The 16,069-nt window shown below is 48.3% G+C and overlaps 1 protein-coding gene across 14 annotated transcripts in view; it reads left to right on the top strand.

Moving 5' to 3' along the window:
* The first annotated feature begins 6,863 nt into the window (after positions 1-6,863).
* METTL21A (methyltransferase 21A, HSPA lysine) overlaps positions 6,864-16,069 on the top strand; it is a 45,494-nt gene continuing 36,288 nt past the window's right edge. For 3 of the 14 annotated variants that reach the window (XM_055290413.2, XM_055290412.2, XM_055290411.2), the window contains exons 1-3: positions 7,522-7,652; positions 8,507-8,682; positions 11,296-11,407. In XM_055290413.2, the coding sequence (XP_055146388.1) occupies positions 8,536-8,682; positions 11,296-11,407 (259 nt within the window). In that variant the 5' untranslated portion in view covers positions 7,522-7,652; positions 8,507-8,535. Of the gene's footprint in view, positions 7,241-7,494; positions 8,022-8,506; positions 8,683-11,295; positions 11,408-12,545; positions 12,600-14,646; positions 14,720-16,069 lie in introns of those variants that run through there. The other 11 variants (XR_010122219.1, XR_008659636.2, XM_055290414.2 and 8 more) reach the window with 9 other exon arrangements.

Below are 16,069 nucleotides of genomic sequence, written 5' to 3'. Positions count from 1 at the left end.
TGTGGTGGCTCACACCTGTAATCCCAGCACTTTAGGAGGCCAAGGCGGTGGATCACCTGAGGTCAGGAGTTCGAGACCAGCCTGGCCAACATGGTGAAACCCCGTCTCTGCTAAAAATACAAAAAACTAGCTGGGCATGGTGGTGGGTGCCTGTAATTCCAGTTACTCGGGAGGCTGAGGCAGGAGAATCGCTTCAGCCTGGGAGGCGGAGGTTGCAGTGAGCTGAGATCGCACCACTGCACTCCAGCCCGGGCAACAAGAGCAAAACTCTGTCTCAAAAAAAAAAAAAAAAAAAAAATATATATATATATATATATGGGCACTGAATGGGAGGAAGGAGCTACATACGTGTGGCTCTCAGGTTACAAATCCTGTTTACCAGGAAAAAGCTGGTGCAACACCCAAGAATGAAGAAGTAAGTAACAGCAAGTATTCAGTAAATGCTTATAGTCCACTAGGCACTGCTCTAGGCACTGAGCATGTTTTAACTACCTTCTCCTCTCACAACAAGCCTGGGGGGCATGGTAATATCTCCATTTTGCAGATGAGAAAGATGAGGCACAGAAATGCTAATTCATTGGTCAAGATGGTCCAGCTAGGAAAAGACACAGCCAGGAGTTACATCTAGTCCTTTGACTCCAGGCTGGTTTTCTTCATTCTTGTGCTGTATACTGTGTTACTCTATGGTATGTGCTGCAGTGTCCAAGGAGTGTCTGCATACATCATGAGTTTGGTATTATTGCCAATTCCACTTTACAGTTGAGGAAATGGAGGCTCAAGGAGTTTTAGTGCCTTGCCTATGGTTGAATAGTTGGAGAATAGCAGATGTGGGACTCAAGTTCAAGTCCTGCAATCTCAACCTCCCCGCTCCTTCCACTACACCGCTGTGGCTGCTGAGCAGAGGACTTGGCTTGTGTGGAGGTGGTACTCTTGAACATGTTGAATCTGAAATCACAGTAAAATGGTTAAGTAGGCAAAAGTGCAGGGAAAAAGAAAAGCAAGCCCTCTGAGAAGCTACACTAGCCTAGGTGAAACCTAGAGGTTGAGTGGAAGTGGTGGGAGAAGGGGAAGAGGGTGAGACCGGAAACTAGTGGCCCAACGTCATGGGAAGGAACCCCTCAGACAGAAGGGCCTCTTGGGTCCAGTGCCATAAAGAAGTCTGGGGGGTTCAAGATAGTGGCAAGACCTGATGTTGGCCAGGAGTAGCTCATCTCAGTGGGGTACAGAGAGCAGAGACAGACTCCAGGCAGCTGACTGAGCAGTGCAAAGCCAGAGACAGTAAGCTTGGATCACTCTTCAAATCCTGATTGTGACGGAAGGAGCAAGATAGCATGCTGGAGAGAATGAAAAGAGTTCGAGCCTTCAGATAACAGGGGACTCTCATTCACGTGTAAAGGCAAAAAGGAGATGGTGGTGGGAACAAATTGAGGGGCAAGCCTCCTCAGGACTGGAGAGGGGACAGAACACCCAGGGCCATTTGTGGTGGTGGGGGTGGTGGCAGGGGCAGGCAGGGTCTGCCTCTTCATCCTGGAATGGACAGAAAGATGGAGCCAGAGATCATGCTTCCATTCCACAAACATGTATTGATGTTTGTGCTAGCTCAAGTCACTTGCAGACAGCAAGTGTGGTGAGGGGACTGACGTCTTTCAAATACAAGCCATCTGTTAGGATCAGGTTGTTTGGCAAATAGGATGGAAGTCAGCCATTATCAAAACAGGTCTGAGGAACTTATAGAATATTTATATTCTGTTTACATCACTTCCTAAAAACAAAAAACATCCTTTTCACTGGGACTCTGGCTGCATGTATGTCACAGGCACTCCAGCGAGCTTAATCAAGAAAGGAAAATGTCTCGTCGGGTTACCCTGGGTTCCCACGGGACCTGAGAACCCAGGTGCAGCCAGGAAGGGCTCAGGACAAGAGAGGCGTTGGGAAACTGGCAGCTGGCAGCTCAGCCCCAAGTTTCTGCTGGTGACTGCTCTCTGTAGAATGGTTTCTCCACCTATACCTCGCAGTGAAGATGGCCCCATACAGGCATAGCTTTATATCTCTCCTTTGCTCAAGGGACCAGCCCAGACTGAATGTATTAGGATTGTTTTTCTTCTTCAGGAGACCAAAAACAAAACAACAACAACAACAACAACAACAAAAAAGCTGCTCAAATGACAGCTTAAGCTAATTAGGGAATTTAATGTCTCAAATAACTGAAAATTCCAGGACAGCTGGATCCAGGTGGTCAAACATCAACAGGAGGCAGCCTCTCTCTCCATCAGTGCCTTCACTGGCCACATTTACTGCTAGTTTTGTTCTCTTGGGACCAGATGACCAATAGGACCTCTAAATTTCTATCCTTCCCCAACAGGCTGGTTCTCTGAGAGTCTCTAGTCTCAGAATGGGCTCTGGTTAGGCCCAGCCTTGGTTACATGTTCACGTCTCACCTACCTGTGGCCAGGTGGAAGGAACGTGTTCATATTGGCCAGGCCTGGGACATATGCCCGATCATGTAGTGAGGGCTGAGGATAGACCAGTCCAAACACATAACAGTATAAGCGAATGCTCTGTAAAATGTGTTTGTTGGACGAAGTTCTAAGTAGATAAGTTAACTCATTTTAATCTCAGGTTATCTTTGCTGTTTACTCATACAATAATCACATTATCCCTATTTTATAGATGAGGACATTGAGACACAGGTTAATGCATTTCACCCAAGCCCTCGCAGCTAATAAATTGCAGAGCTGAGCTGATGCAGAACTTACACTCCAGAAGCTGGGCTTCTGACCATCAGCAGAAGAGAACTGCTGATACCAGGAAAATGAGAAATAGATGTTGGGCAGGCAGTAACAACAGATGTCTGATAGTCACTCTGCATTCTTTCTGCAGAGAGAATTATGTACCCAGCACGGGGTTGGGTATCCACCCTGGCCTAAAAAGGGAACATGCCTGGGGGGACATAGGGATCAAGCTGTGCCAAGGTAGTAGCAAGGTGACTGCTTCTACTATGACCTTGGACATGGACTAGTTCCAGAAGACAGGAGGGACAAAGGCCTAAGTGTCCTTCTACCATTATTTTGCAGTCAGGAGTCATAGGATTGGGAAAAGGCCATTTCAGTCATTCAGATAAAAGTAAAAAGCACTATTTTTTTTTTTTTTTTGAGACAGAGTTTCACTCTTGTTGCCCAGGCTGGAGTGCAATGGCGTGATCTTGGCTCACCACAACCTCCGCCTACTGGGTTCAAGCGATTCTCCTGCCTCATTCTCCCGAGTAGCTGGGATTACAGGCATGCGCCATCATGCCCGATTAATTTTGTATTTTTAGTAGAGACGGGGTTTCTCCATGTTGGTCAGGCTGGTCTCGAACTCCTGACCTCAGGTGATCCGTCCGCCTTGGCCTCCTAAAGTGCTAGGATTACAGACGTGAGCCACCTTGCCCAGCCAAAGCACTATTTTATACACTGTTAACATTACGATTAAACTGCACTGCGGAATTACCAATAATGCAGAAAGTAAATCTATCTTTTTGCATATTCCTAACAAGACTGTCAGGACAGGCCAGGCTCAGTGGCTCCCGCCTGTAATCCCAGCGCTTTGGGAGGCTGAAGCATGAGGTGGGGGGATCACTTGAGGCTAGGAGTTCAAGTCCAACCTGGGCATCATGTCAAGACTCTCTCTATACAAAAAATAAAATTAGCCCAGTGTGGTGGCACACACCTGTAGTCCCAGCTACTTAGGAGGCTGAGGTGGGAGGATCGCCTGAACCCAGGAGGTCCAGGCTGCAGTGAGCCGTGATTGCACCACTGCACTCCAGCCTGGGTGACAGAATGAGAAGACTCTGCGTCAAAAAAAAAAAAAAAAAAAAAAAGACTGTCAGAAATTCTTTTTTTTTTGAGACAGGGTCTTGCTGTGTCACCCAGGATACAGTGCAGTGGTGTGACTTCAGGACTCACTGAAGCCTCCACCTCTGGGCTCACATGATCCTCCCACCTCAACCCCCCACGTAGCTGGGACTATAGGTGTGTACCACCATGCTCGGCTATTTTTTTTTTTTAATTTTTTTTTTTTTTTTGAGACGGAGTCTCGCTCTGTCACCCAGGCTGGAGTGCAGTGGTGCAATCTCAGCTCACTGCAAGCTCCGTCTCCCCGGTTCACGCCATTCTTCTGCCTCAGCCTCCTGAGTAGCTGGGACTACAGGCGCCCACCACCATGCCTGGCTAATTTTTAGTATTTTTAGTAGACATGGGGTTTCAACGTGTTAGCCAGGATGGTCTCGATCTTCTGACCTTGTGATCCACCTGCCTGAGCCTCCCAAAGTGCTGGGATTACAGGCGTGAGCCACCGCACCTGGCCTTTAAAAAATTTTTTTTAGACATGGGGTCTTACTATGTTGGCCAGGCTGATCTTGAACTCCTGGGCTCAAGTGATCCTCCCACCCTGGCCTCCCAAAGTGTTAGGATTACAGGCGTGAGTCACCACACTTGGCCGACTATTCTAAACAATACGTAGTCTGCCACACACCAACTTGTTTTTAGGATTAAAAATGTATTTTCAAATATTCAGTGGACCACTGGCTTACTTTGATAAAAACAGAGCTCTGCTTAATGGCTACACTGCTATACGAGTTGCGTATGTTCCTCAATATTCCTTTTGGTGCTTCCTGAGCCATCTGATACAGCTTAGAACATTGGGAGGACAAGATGGTTGAGAAAAAGTAAATGACACCTTCCTAGAAAACTCATAAGTAAATATAATGAGGCACATGTTCCATGTTAGAGTGCTGGAGAGGTGGGGAAGGTTTTGCTTTGTTTTTTGAGGTCATATGCTTGATTTCAGCAGAAAGGATGGAGAATAGGGAGAAAAAACAGAAGGGGCCCAAGGCTCCAGGCCAGGCTTCAGGGATGAGTAGTGTGGGATCTAGGGAGGTTTAGTAATTTCCCAAAGTCATCCCACTTAAAGAGTCAGAGGAAGAATTTAAATTTTCCATATTTGTCTGGCCCCAAAGCCCATACATATTCTTTCTTGTGCCCAATGCTGGTTCTTCCTGCAAAAAGGGACAGAGAGAAAATAAGGGCAAGAAAGGGAGGTCTTCGATAAAGGGAAAGCTGAGAGGCAGAAACAACACCAAGTGCAGGAGGTAAGAGAGAAAGGAAATACTAAGAGAGAAAGCGAGAGGACCAAAAAAGAAAACGAAAAAGGAGGTAAAAGACCCTCACTGGTGGTCTTCCAAGTTCCCTGAAGTTACCCTCTAAGCCGCAGGCCCCAGCCTTCCCATGGAAGATTAATCTGGAGGCCGGGGACGCCGCCTACAGGACGGAAGAGGCCAGGAGAGGGAGGTTCAGGCCCCCGCCAGGCTCCCGCCGCGGTAAGCAGGCTCGGGGCCCCCGGGAGCTCTTAAAAATATCAGCGCTGGCCGGGCGCGGTGGCTCACGCTTGTAATCCCAGCACTTTGGGAGGCCGAGGCGGGCGGATCACGAGGTCAGGAGATCGAGACCACGGTGAAACCCCGACTCTACTAAAAAATACAAAAAATTAGCCGGGCGTGGTGACAGGCGCCTGTAGTCCCAGCTACTCGGAGAGGCTGAGGCAGGAGAATGGCGTGAACCCGGGAGGCGGAGCTTGCAGTGAGCCGAGATCAGACCACTGCACTCCAGCCTGGGCGACAGAGCGAGACTCCGTCTCAAAAAAAAAAAAAAAAAAAAAAAAAAAAAAATCAGCGCTTGCCGGGCGCGGTGGCTCATGACTGTGATCCCAGCACTTTAGGAGGCCGGCCGCGGCGGGTGGATCACCTGTAGTTATGAGATCGAGACCAGCCTGGCCAACGTGGTGAAACCCCCGTCTCTACTAAAAATACAAAAATTAGCCAGTCGTGGTGGCAGGTGCCTGTAATCCAAGCTACTCGGGAGGCTGAGGCAGGAGAATAGCTTGAACCTGGGAGGCGGAGGTTGCAGTGAGCCGAGATCATGCCATTGCACTCCAGCCTGGGTGACAAGAGCGAAACTCTGAATAAAAAAAAAAAAATCAGCGCTCGGGCGGTAGGGGTGGGGATGGTGGCAGTGGTTCACATCTGTAATCCCAGCATTTTGGGAGGCCGAGATGAGTGGATCACTGGAGATCAGGAGTTTGAGGCCAGCCTGGCCAACATGGTGAAACCCCGTCTCTACTAAAAGCACAAAAAAAGCCGGGTGTGGTGGCGGGCGCCTGTAATTCCAGCTACTTCGGAGGCTGAGGCAGGAGAACTGCTTGAACCCGGGAGGTGGAGGCTGCAGTGAGCCGAGATCACGCCACTGCACTCCAGCCTGGCGACAGAGCAAGACTCCGTCTCAAAAAAACAAACAAAAAATATCCCACAACAATTAGCTGGCGTGCTGGCGCAGGCCTGTAATCCTAGTTACTCGGGAGAATGAGGCAGGAGAATCGCTTAAACCTGGAAGGCGGAGACTGCAGTGAGCCGAGTTCGCGCCCTTGCACTCCAGCCTGGGCGAGAGAGAGAGAGACTCCGTCTCAAAAAAAACAAAAGCAAAAAGCCAAACAAAAAATCAGCGCTCGGGCCCCCTCCCATGGCCGGCTCTCGGGGCCGGGGACTGGTAAGGGAGGTTTACCCCAGCTGGTTCTAACGTGCAGCCGCGCTGAGAGCGCAGCGGGCGGCGTCAGGCTAGGGGGCCCAGGAGGAAAAGGAGGCATCCCCGGGAGGATGCCGGTCCCCGCACGGTCCCACTCAAGGGGACCTACTCCAGCCGCGCGCTCTGCTAGGGCCTGCGGCCAGGGTGCCAGGCCCTCGGCATCTTCCACGTCCAGCGTGGGTTCTCACGGGCAGGTGCGCCTCGGCATCGGGAGGAGGGAGACTGGGGCACTGGAGTCTGCAGCGCCGCCTGGGGCCCGGGCTGGAGCCAAGCGCGCGCCCAGAGCTCCGCGCTTCCGACTGTAGCCGGAGCCCGCCGCGCCCCCCGACCCACTTTAAAAACTTGGACTCGGGCGCCACGTGTTCACTTCCCCCACTGCGCTTTAGTTGAAAAAGGTTTTGTGACTTTTCCACTCGATTGCCGCCAAGCGGGCTATTACGCCGCTTCTGACCCCACCGTGGAGACGCGGGGACGAGAGTGACCATGCATTCTTTGGAGCGCGCTGTCTCCATCATCCGCTAACGCGCCACCTTTAAAAAACAGGCACAACGCGCAAGCGAGAAAGTCAGAGGCAGAGAGCGGCGGAGCACATGATAGAAAAGGTCGAGGGGCACATTCAGCGCCAGGTGGGTGGCTTTTCTCTCCCGCTAGGAGAGCCCGGGGCACCCCATGCTCTCCCGGCGCACCCGCGGCAGCTGGGCACCCGGATCTCACTCTTGCTCCTGCCCCCACAGCGCCTCCCTTGGCGGCCGGGGAAACGGATTAGGTCTTCCGGGTACCTTGGGAACGCACGAGGGAAAGCCCCGGTCCCCCCTCCCGCAACGTCACTCCTCCACCGCGCCACGGCCTGGCCCCGCCCTCGCCCTGAGCTCCAGGGGCACCTGCCGGAGGCGGGGTACCGGGAGACCGGAAATGCGTGGCTCCGGGCCGTGGCCGCCCGCCCCCCTCCCTCGGGCTCTTTAAGGCCGGCGGTTTTCGCAGCCAGCCCGGGGCGGGGAAAGCGGAGCGCGCGCCCCACGCGGGACCGCCTCCCGAGCCGTAAGTACCGGCGTGGCGGCGCCTCAGCCCGGCCGAACCCTGGGTGCTCCGCCGGGCAGCTCACGGCGCCCCGCATGGCCTGGGGATCCTGAGAGGCCCTGTGACCCTCCTCGCCTGGTCTCCCTCTCACCCCTGGAGGGTTGCCGCAGCTCCGGGGCCCGCGGGCAGGAAGGGCGCACTGGTTGTCCCGGGAGAGGGGTGAGTGGGGGGCAGCTATAGGGGGACTTCGGGGAGGCCTCCGAGTCCCCGCTGTCCCCGCGAGCCGCTTGGAGGCCCGCAGTGTCGCTCACTTCCAGGGTCGGGGAGACGGAACTGCGGCGACCGTGTATTTCTGGTTTATCAAACCGCTAACACCCAGTCTAAGGGCAGGTTCGGTCCCATTGTTATCACTATTGAAGCAGCCGATGGAGGAGGGGAGGTGGGTAGCGAAACCGTAACGAAAGAACCCGGCCCGCCCGGCTGGCTGCAGCTGCAGTCCGGGCGCCCGGGTCTGGGTTGGAAGCGCTGCTTTCCGCGCTGCCCTGGGGCCCTGGGCGATCACCGCCGCTTCCGCCGCTTGTGTAGTTCTGAATTCACCAAGTGGTAGCAGTGCAGTGTATAGGGTATTCTGCGGAAGTTGGAATGTTCTGGACTTTTTTTTTTTCTTCCCCAAACACATCCGTTGACCCAAATTCCGAGCCAAATCTCACTCAGATTCGGAAGAGCCATGCAAAAGAAATTGGACAAAGTCTTCCTCCACCTGTTTCTTTTTTTCTTTTGAACTCGTAAACAACCGTAAAAGCATTTGGAGTTAGTTAGGAACAGATAATGTATCTTTTGGCCAGAGCGTCACCCAGGATTCTTTTGCACGGCAGGTCTGAGCAGAGGGCGGGGTGCAGGCGGGATGGCCCTCGTGCCCTATGAGGAGACAACGGAATTTGGGTTGCAGAAATTCCACAAGCCTCTTGCAACTTTTTCCTTTGCAAACCACACGATCCAGATCCGGCAGAACTGGAGACACCTGGGAGTCGCAGCGGTGGTTTGGGATGCGGTAAGTAAGCCCTGGGGGACCTCTGAAAACGTCCGCACTTGCAAGACTGGCTTTTATTTTTTATTTTTTTTAGAACAGCTTTATTGAGATATAATTCACATACCATACACTTCACCTATTTAAAGTGCACATTTCAGTGCGGTTTTAAAAATACAGTATATTCACAGAGTAGTGCAACTATTACCGCTTCAATTTTAAAACAGTTTTACTATCACTGCCACTCTCAAAGCCGTATCCCTTAGTCACTCCTCTTGTCCCTCCACATAGATTACATTTTAAAGGTGTAAATGAAAGCTGAAGAAAGTTAATGACTTGCCGCAGAGGATAGGAAGGAAAGCCCCCAACTGCTTTGGACACGAGTTAGTCTTTTTTTTTTTTTTTTTTTTTTTGAGACATAGTCTCGTTCTGTTGCCCAGGCTGGAGTGCAGTGGCGCGATCCTGGCTCACTGCAGCCTCCGCTTCCTGGGTTCAAGCGATTCTCCCACCTCAGCCTCTGGAGTAGCTGGGGCTACAGGTGCACGCCACCACACCTGGTTAATTTTTGTATTTTTTGGTAGAGATGGGGTTTCGACATGTTGGCCAGGCTGGTCAGGAACTCCTGACCTCAAGTGATCCACCTGCCTCAGCCTCCCAAAGTGCTGGGATTACAGGCGTGAGCCACCGCGCCCGGCCGAGTTAGTCTCTTTATTCCACAGGGTATTGTAAAGTGGCAGAGCCCAAAATGAAGATTATGTGTTTTCTTTAAGTTTTCCATAGTTGTAATTGTTAAAAAATTGTAACTGCTTTTTAACTTCTTCCTCTCCCCGCCCTGTTCTGACTTGAGCCCTCAGCATCTAGCCCCACACCTAGGACTCAGTGGGAACTCAATGTTGAATGCATGATTGGCATAAATACAGTTTGACAGTTTTAACATTGTTAGGGATGTTAAACACGTAGGAATAAAAATCTCAATATATTCTAATGTAGTACTACGACTTCTAGGAATCCAGTCCAGGTAACTACATGAAAATTACTCTGGTAATAATAAAGATATAGGCCTGGTGTGGTGGTTCACACCTGTAATCCCAGCAGTTTGGGAGGCTGAGGTGGGCGGATCACTTGAAGTCAGAAGTTCGAAACCAGCCTAGCCAACATGGCAAAACTCCATCTCTACTGAAAATACAAAAATTAGCCGTGGTGGCGCACACCTGTAGTCCTAGCTACTCGGAAGGCTGAGGCAGGAGAATCGCTTGAACCTGGGAAGCAGAGGTTGCAGGGAGCTGGGATTGCGCCACTGCACTACATCCTGGGTGACAGAGTGAGACTACATCTCAAAAAAAAATAATAATAATAATGAGAAATGGGAAGACTCGTAAATGCTCACCAAGAAGAGGAATTGCCAATTATACTCACAGCATGTGGCTGTGAGAAATAAATTATAGTAACAAGTTATGTTAGCTTTATACACTTCTTTCTGTAGGGTCATAAGCAAATGCTAAAACCACACATCAAGTATCCAAAACTTTGGCCAAAACTTACCTTCTGATGCCCAAAATGTATGGTGAGGGCCCCTGTGGGGTGATGACCGTGAGTAATGCAGTTCAGAGACCCTTGGGCAATGTGTTGCCTTTTTTTTTTTTTTTTTTTTGTGACGGGGTTTCGCTCTGTCGCCCAGGCTGGAGTGCTGTGGCACGATCTCGGCTCACTGCAAGCTCCGCCTTCTGGGTTCACGCCATTCTCCTGCCTCAGCCTCCCGAGTAGCTGGGACTGCAGGCGCCCACCACCACGCCTGGCTAATTTTTTGTATTTTTAGTAGAGACGGGGTTTCACTGCGTTAGCCAGGAAGGTCTTGATCTCCTGACCTCGTGATCCACCCGCCTCGGCCTCCCAGAGTGCTGGGATTACAGGCGTAAGCCACCACGCCCGGCCATGTTGCTTTTTCCCCATGGGTGAAGTTGTGGCTTTGCTGACTTGAGTTTGGTTTAGGAACTGGGCATTCTCTTAAACAAAATGATAGAAATTGTTCATGTCAGTTCTTGCAGAATAGTTGTGTAAACTTCAAGCATAAAAGTGCCGTGACACAGTAAAAAGTTAAGCTTTCCAGGCTGGGTGTGGTAGCTCACGCCTATAATCCTATAGCACTTTGGGAAGCTGATGCAGGAGCTCAGGAGTTCAAGACCAGCTTGGCCAACATGGCGAAACCTCATCTCTACCAAAAAAACTACAAAAATTAGCTGGGTGTGGTGGTGCATGCCTGTGTCCCAGTTACTGGGGGTGCTGAGGTGGGAGAATCACTTGAGCTTGGGAGGTGGAGGTTGCAGTGAGCCGAGATTGTGCCACTGCACTCCAGCCTGGGTGACGGATGGACTGTCTCAAAAAAAAAAAAAAAATTAAGCTTTCCAGATCCAGCAGGACCCCATTTAGTGTGGGCATCATCTCTGGGCACTGCTGTGGGACCCTGTGCTTGCTATAAGGGGGAGGTTACCTTGCTGCACCAGCTAAGTTCCTGTGTGTGTTGTTAAGCTGGGAATTGAACCTCGAAGTGGGAGAGGGGTGTGTGTAGCTGACCTGAAACCCTGCAGCTACTCAAGCACATGTTGACCTTAATCGTCATCACACTGTGTTTTCACTCAGGCCATTGTTCTTTCCACGTATCTGGAGATGGGAGCTGTGGAGCTCAGGGGCCGCTCTGCCGTGGAGCTGGGTGCTGGCACGGGGCTGGTGGGCATAGTGGCTGCCCTGCTGGGTGAGTGTCATGCGCTGACTCCTTAGTGAGCAGAACTCATTGAGAGGTGCATTTGCTGTTTTCTTAGCACAAAACCCATTGTGGGTTTTCCCCTTACTGGGTTATTATCTTTTGCTTATACTTACGAGTTGTGGGCCAGCTGCTGGGGCTCTTAACTCCAGTGAGGCTAACGGGCTAATTTCTCTCTCTTTCTAATTTCTGTCTCTCTCTCTCTCACACACACACACACACACACACACACACACACACACACTCTGTTATTTATACTTCCCATGGGAGATTGCTCTGCCCCCTTCAATTCTGTGATGCCAGTAATACGATCTTAAAGTGAGTTGATTCAAGGAGAATAATCTTACCCATGTATAGAGTTTTTTTCACATTCAGGGGCTTTCTTTCCCATACACTATCTGATTTAACCCTGTGAGGGAGATAGAGCAGATAGTCTTTTCTTCATTGCTGAGGAAACTTTGCTGGTTTTTCTCTTGTAGGGAGGGCTAGCCCCCACTATAGTTTGTGCTGACTTCTTATTTTTAAAATTGTATGAACAGTATACAGTTCTGACTTGATATCAAGGTTTGTCATTTTAAAATTTGGTATACACACATTAATTGAGGCTTGGAGCTAGAGCATTTTTAGGCTTCATTGTTATTTTTATTATTGACTGTTGACTCATTTCTGTAACTTCTGACATATATAGTTCAAGCTATCTAATCATAAGGGTAGACCAGCTTTCAAGATACCATGTATAATATTTATCACTTCCATATTGTCACCTGGTGCTCTTGTTAAAATGCAGATTCTGATTTGGCAGGGCTGGACGGGGGCCTGGGAACCTGCATTTCTAACAAGCAGTAGAAATGTCAGTAGTGATGCCGACACTACTGGTTCTCAGGCCACACTTGGGTAGGAAGGATCCAGGATTCCAGAGTATTCTAAACCCATCACATTGTCTACAGATATTTAAGGACCAGCTAAGTCCCTCTTTTGTTCTGCCTATTTTCCAGAAACCCAATTCTTTTTCACTATTCCTTTTTCTGCTTAGCTGTTGCTTTCCAAAATTCGATAGGGAGCATGGGCAGGGGTGGTGGTTAAAAGTCTGTGTAAATTGACAGAGGTTTCCATCCATCTTCAACCACAGCACTTAAGTCATCGATAAAGCCCTTGCTGGTACACTGCCTTTTATTCTTTTCAGGTGAGCCTTATAACATTCCCGTGTATGTTAGGTATTATTTTTAATTTTCATTTTTCAAACAAAGCTGGGATTCTGGGAGATTAAGCTACTTTCTGAAGTCCTGACCACTGGAGATCTGGGACTCAAAACCAGGCTTGTTAGACACAGTTATTTTATTTTATTTTATTTATTTTATTATTTTTTGAGATGGAGTCTCACTCTGTTGCCCAGGCTGGAGTGCAGTAGCATGATCTCGGCTCATTGCAACCTCCACCTCCCGGGTTTCAGCAATTCTCCTGCCTTAGCTTCCCAAGTAGCTGGGACTATAGGCATGTGTCACCACGCCCAGCTAATTTTTTATTTTTGGTAGAGATGGGGTTTTACCATGTTGGCCAGGCTGGTCTCGAACTCCTGACCTCAAGTGATCTGCCAACCTTGGCCTCCCAAAGTGCTGGGATTACAGGAGTGAGCCACCATGCCCGGCCTGTTTTATTTTTTTTCTGTAACACCAGCTTCTCTCTCTGCTGATATAAGAGTTACTATAAGGGGAAATGAGGTTTCTCTGTTTCCTCCTGAGAACCAGGGCTTCATGCAAAATTTTCTTGGCTGGTGTATAGACATGTTAGTGTAGCAAAGTGCATAGGCTTAGTTATACTTGGTTTTGACATTTCTTTTCATTCTTACTAGTCGTGTGACCTTGGGCAAGTTGATTAACCTTTAAACATTGATTACCCCATCTGCACATTGTGCATAATAGTAATATTTACTCCACAGTGAGGAACCAATGAGATTGTGTGTATAACATCTGCTGGTTCACTGAGTGACACAAAGGAAGTGCTCCACGAGTGTTGATTACTCTCTTGAGTACTGCTTTTTCTGATCTAGCAATCTGGATCTCTGGGGTTGGGAAAGTCAGAATAAGATATTTCAGATACCACCACATAGCAAAGCATGCTTCATGCCCAAGTTACACTGTGGCCTTGTAGAGTCCTTTCCTGCCTCACTGCAAAGGGTTAATTTCTGCCTTCTTTTCCCCATAGCACTTGGAATACTCCCACCTCTATCCCAGGTCTGTCACATTTCATTGTAGGCAGGTGTTTCATGTGTCTGTCTCTCCTGGAAGGCCAAGGCTCCTGAGGAAAGGGACCATGTTTCATTGTGTGTCCTTGGCCCTTGGATAGCACCTGCCACTCAGTATGCACTCAAATAATTCTGGAATAAGAGATGAACAAACTAGATTGAAGACTTTTTGAAAATCATGGAAATTTATTCTGATTCAAGCAGCAGAGAGATAATTTTTAAAGTTATGAAAATTAATACTTTTGTTATAAAACTGATGTAACTATTACAAAAATAAGCTTAAAGAAGAGGGAAAAAAACTCAGCAATGATTCTAATTATTCATGACTCTGCAACATAGTTACCATTAGCATTTTTGTATGTTTTGTTTCTCTCCATCTGTATTTTTAATCATAGTTGTAATTATGATTATATATATGTAAATATATATGTCTGCGTGTGTGTGTGTTTTGTGTATCTATACACACACCTATACAAATGATGTTTTCACATTATGTCATAAGCATTTCTCTGCTACTGTATAATTCTCATACTCACTATTTGTAGTCGCTTCAAAGTATTAGGTTGGAGAAGTTTTGCTGTTGGAGCCTGAGGGTAAGAAAATGTTTGTCTCTTCAAAATAGAATCAGTGAGTACTAAAACAGGTAGTGATTTTGAAATGTCAGGAAGAGATTAATTATTATTCTTTTTAAAGTATATTCCCTTTTTGTAACCTTAGTCATTTATTCCTGAATTTGGGGAGAACCCACCACAAGCCTGGAGGTCCACTGTGGATGGAGCAGTAAACAGGTTGGCAGGTTTCTCCAGAAGCTTACGTTCTGAGTTTAGTGGGTAGAGGTAAAGAAAGAAGATTAAAAAAAAAACAAAAACGGTGCTATGTAGATATTAATATAGGGTGATGAGACTTTGCTGTTAAAAACCAGCTGCTAATTCCTGAGTAGTTCCTGTGTTCTGAGGACTGTGCATTGTACACCCTTTCATTCCCACAGTGACCCTGCATGGTAAGTAGGCCTTACCTACTTACAGCGCCCTTCCAGTGGTGAAAGGGAGGCTTCTTGGAGGGTAAGTAACTTGCCTGAGGTCACAAAGCTAATGGATTGTGCTTAGAATTTGAATCCAATCTGACACTCAAACCCTCGTTCTTAGTTTGAAAATCTCCCTGGTCTTTATGCTACTTGGAACTATAGTAGTCCCTCCTCACCTGTGATCACTTTCCCCAGCTTCAGTTACCCACTGTCAGCCTTGGTCTGAAAACAGGTGACTAGAGTATGATAAGATATTTTTTAGAGAGAGAGAGACCACATTCAAATACCTTTTGTTGTTGTTGTTGTTTCTGAGACAGAGTCTCACTCTGTCACCCAGGCTAGAGTGCAGTGGTGTGATCTTGGCTCACTTCAATCTCTGCCCCGCCTCCGGGTTCAAGCAATTCTCCTGCCTCAGCCTCTCGAGTAGCTGGGATTACAGGCACCTGCCACTGCAGCAGGCTAATTTTTTTTTGTATTTTTAATAGAGATGGGGTTTTACCATCTTGGCCAGGCTGATCTTGAACTCCTGACCTTGTGATCCACCCATAACTTTTATTATGGTATATTGTTATAATTATGCTGTTTTATTATTTATTGTTTATCTCTTACTGTGCCTAATGTAGAAATTAAACTTTACCATAGGTATATACATATCGGAAAAAGCATCTTATATACAGGGTTTGTTACTATCTGTGGTTTCAGGCATCCACTGGGGGTCTTGGAACGTATCTCTTGCAGATAAGAGGGAACTGCTGTATCCATAGAATAAAGACACCCAATCTTTTTTTTTTTTTTTTTTTTTTTTTGATATGGAGTCTCGCTCTGTTGCCCAGGCTGGAGTGCAGTGGCGCGATCTCGGCTCACTGCAAGCTCCGCCTCCCGGGTTCAAGCCATTCTCCTGCCTCAGCCTCCTGAGTAGCTGGGACTACAGGCGCCCGCCACCATGCTCGGCTAATTTTTTGTATTTTTAGTAGAGATGGGGTTTCACTGTGTTAGCCAGGATGGTCTTGATCTCCTGACCTCGTGATCCGCCCGCTTTGGCCTCCGAAAGTGCTGGGATTACAGGTGTGAGCCACCGTGCCTGGCCGAAAAAAACACCCCATCTTGAAGATAGGAGGATTCTGTAAAATGGGATGGGGTCAGGGAATCTGAATTTTAAAAGCTTCCCATGTGATTTGATGCCTAGCCAAGCCTGGGGACCACTGTCTTGAAATATAATACTCAGGAAGATGCTGTCTTCGATTTTTCTGTAATTCGAGTGCAAATCTCAGCTGAACTTATGGCTTGTGTGTTTAACTGAAAGCTGGATATCTATACCTGGCTATTTCCCAGCACCTCAAATGGTATCCGTTTAAACCCAAACTCTTTTCTTTCTAAACTTGTTCTT

Source organism: Symphalangus syndactylus, chromosome 8, assembly GCF_028878055.3.
Source record: "Symphalangus syndactylus isolate Jambi chromosome 8, NHGRI_mSymSyn1-v2.1_pri, whole genome shotgun sequence".
Classification (NCBI taxonomy): Eukaryota; Metazoa; Chordata; class Mammalia; order Primates; family Hylobatidae; genus Symphalangus; species Symphalangus syndactylus.
The sequence above is the reverse complement of the archived record's forward strand: the minus strand, read 5'-3'. Positions and strand labels throughout refer to the sequence as shown.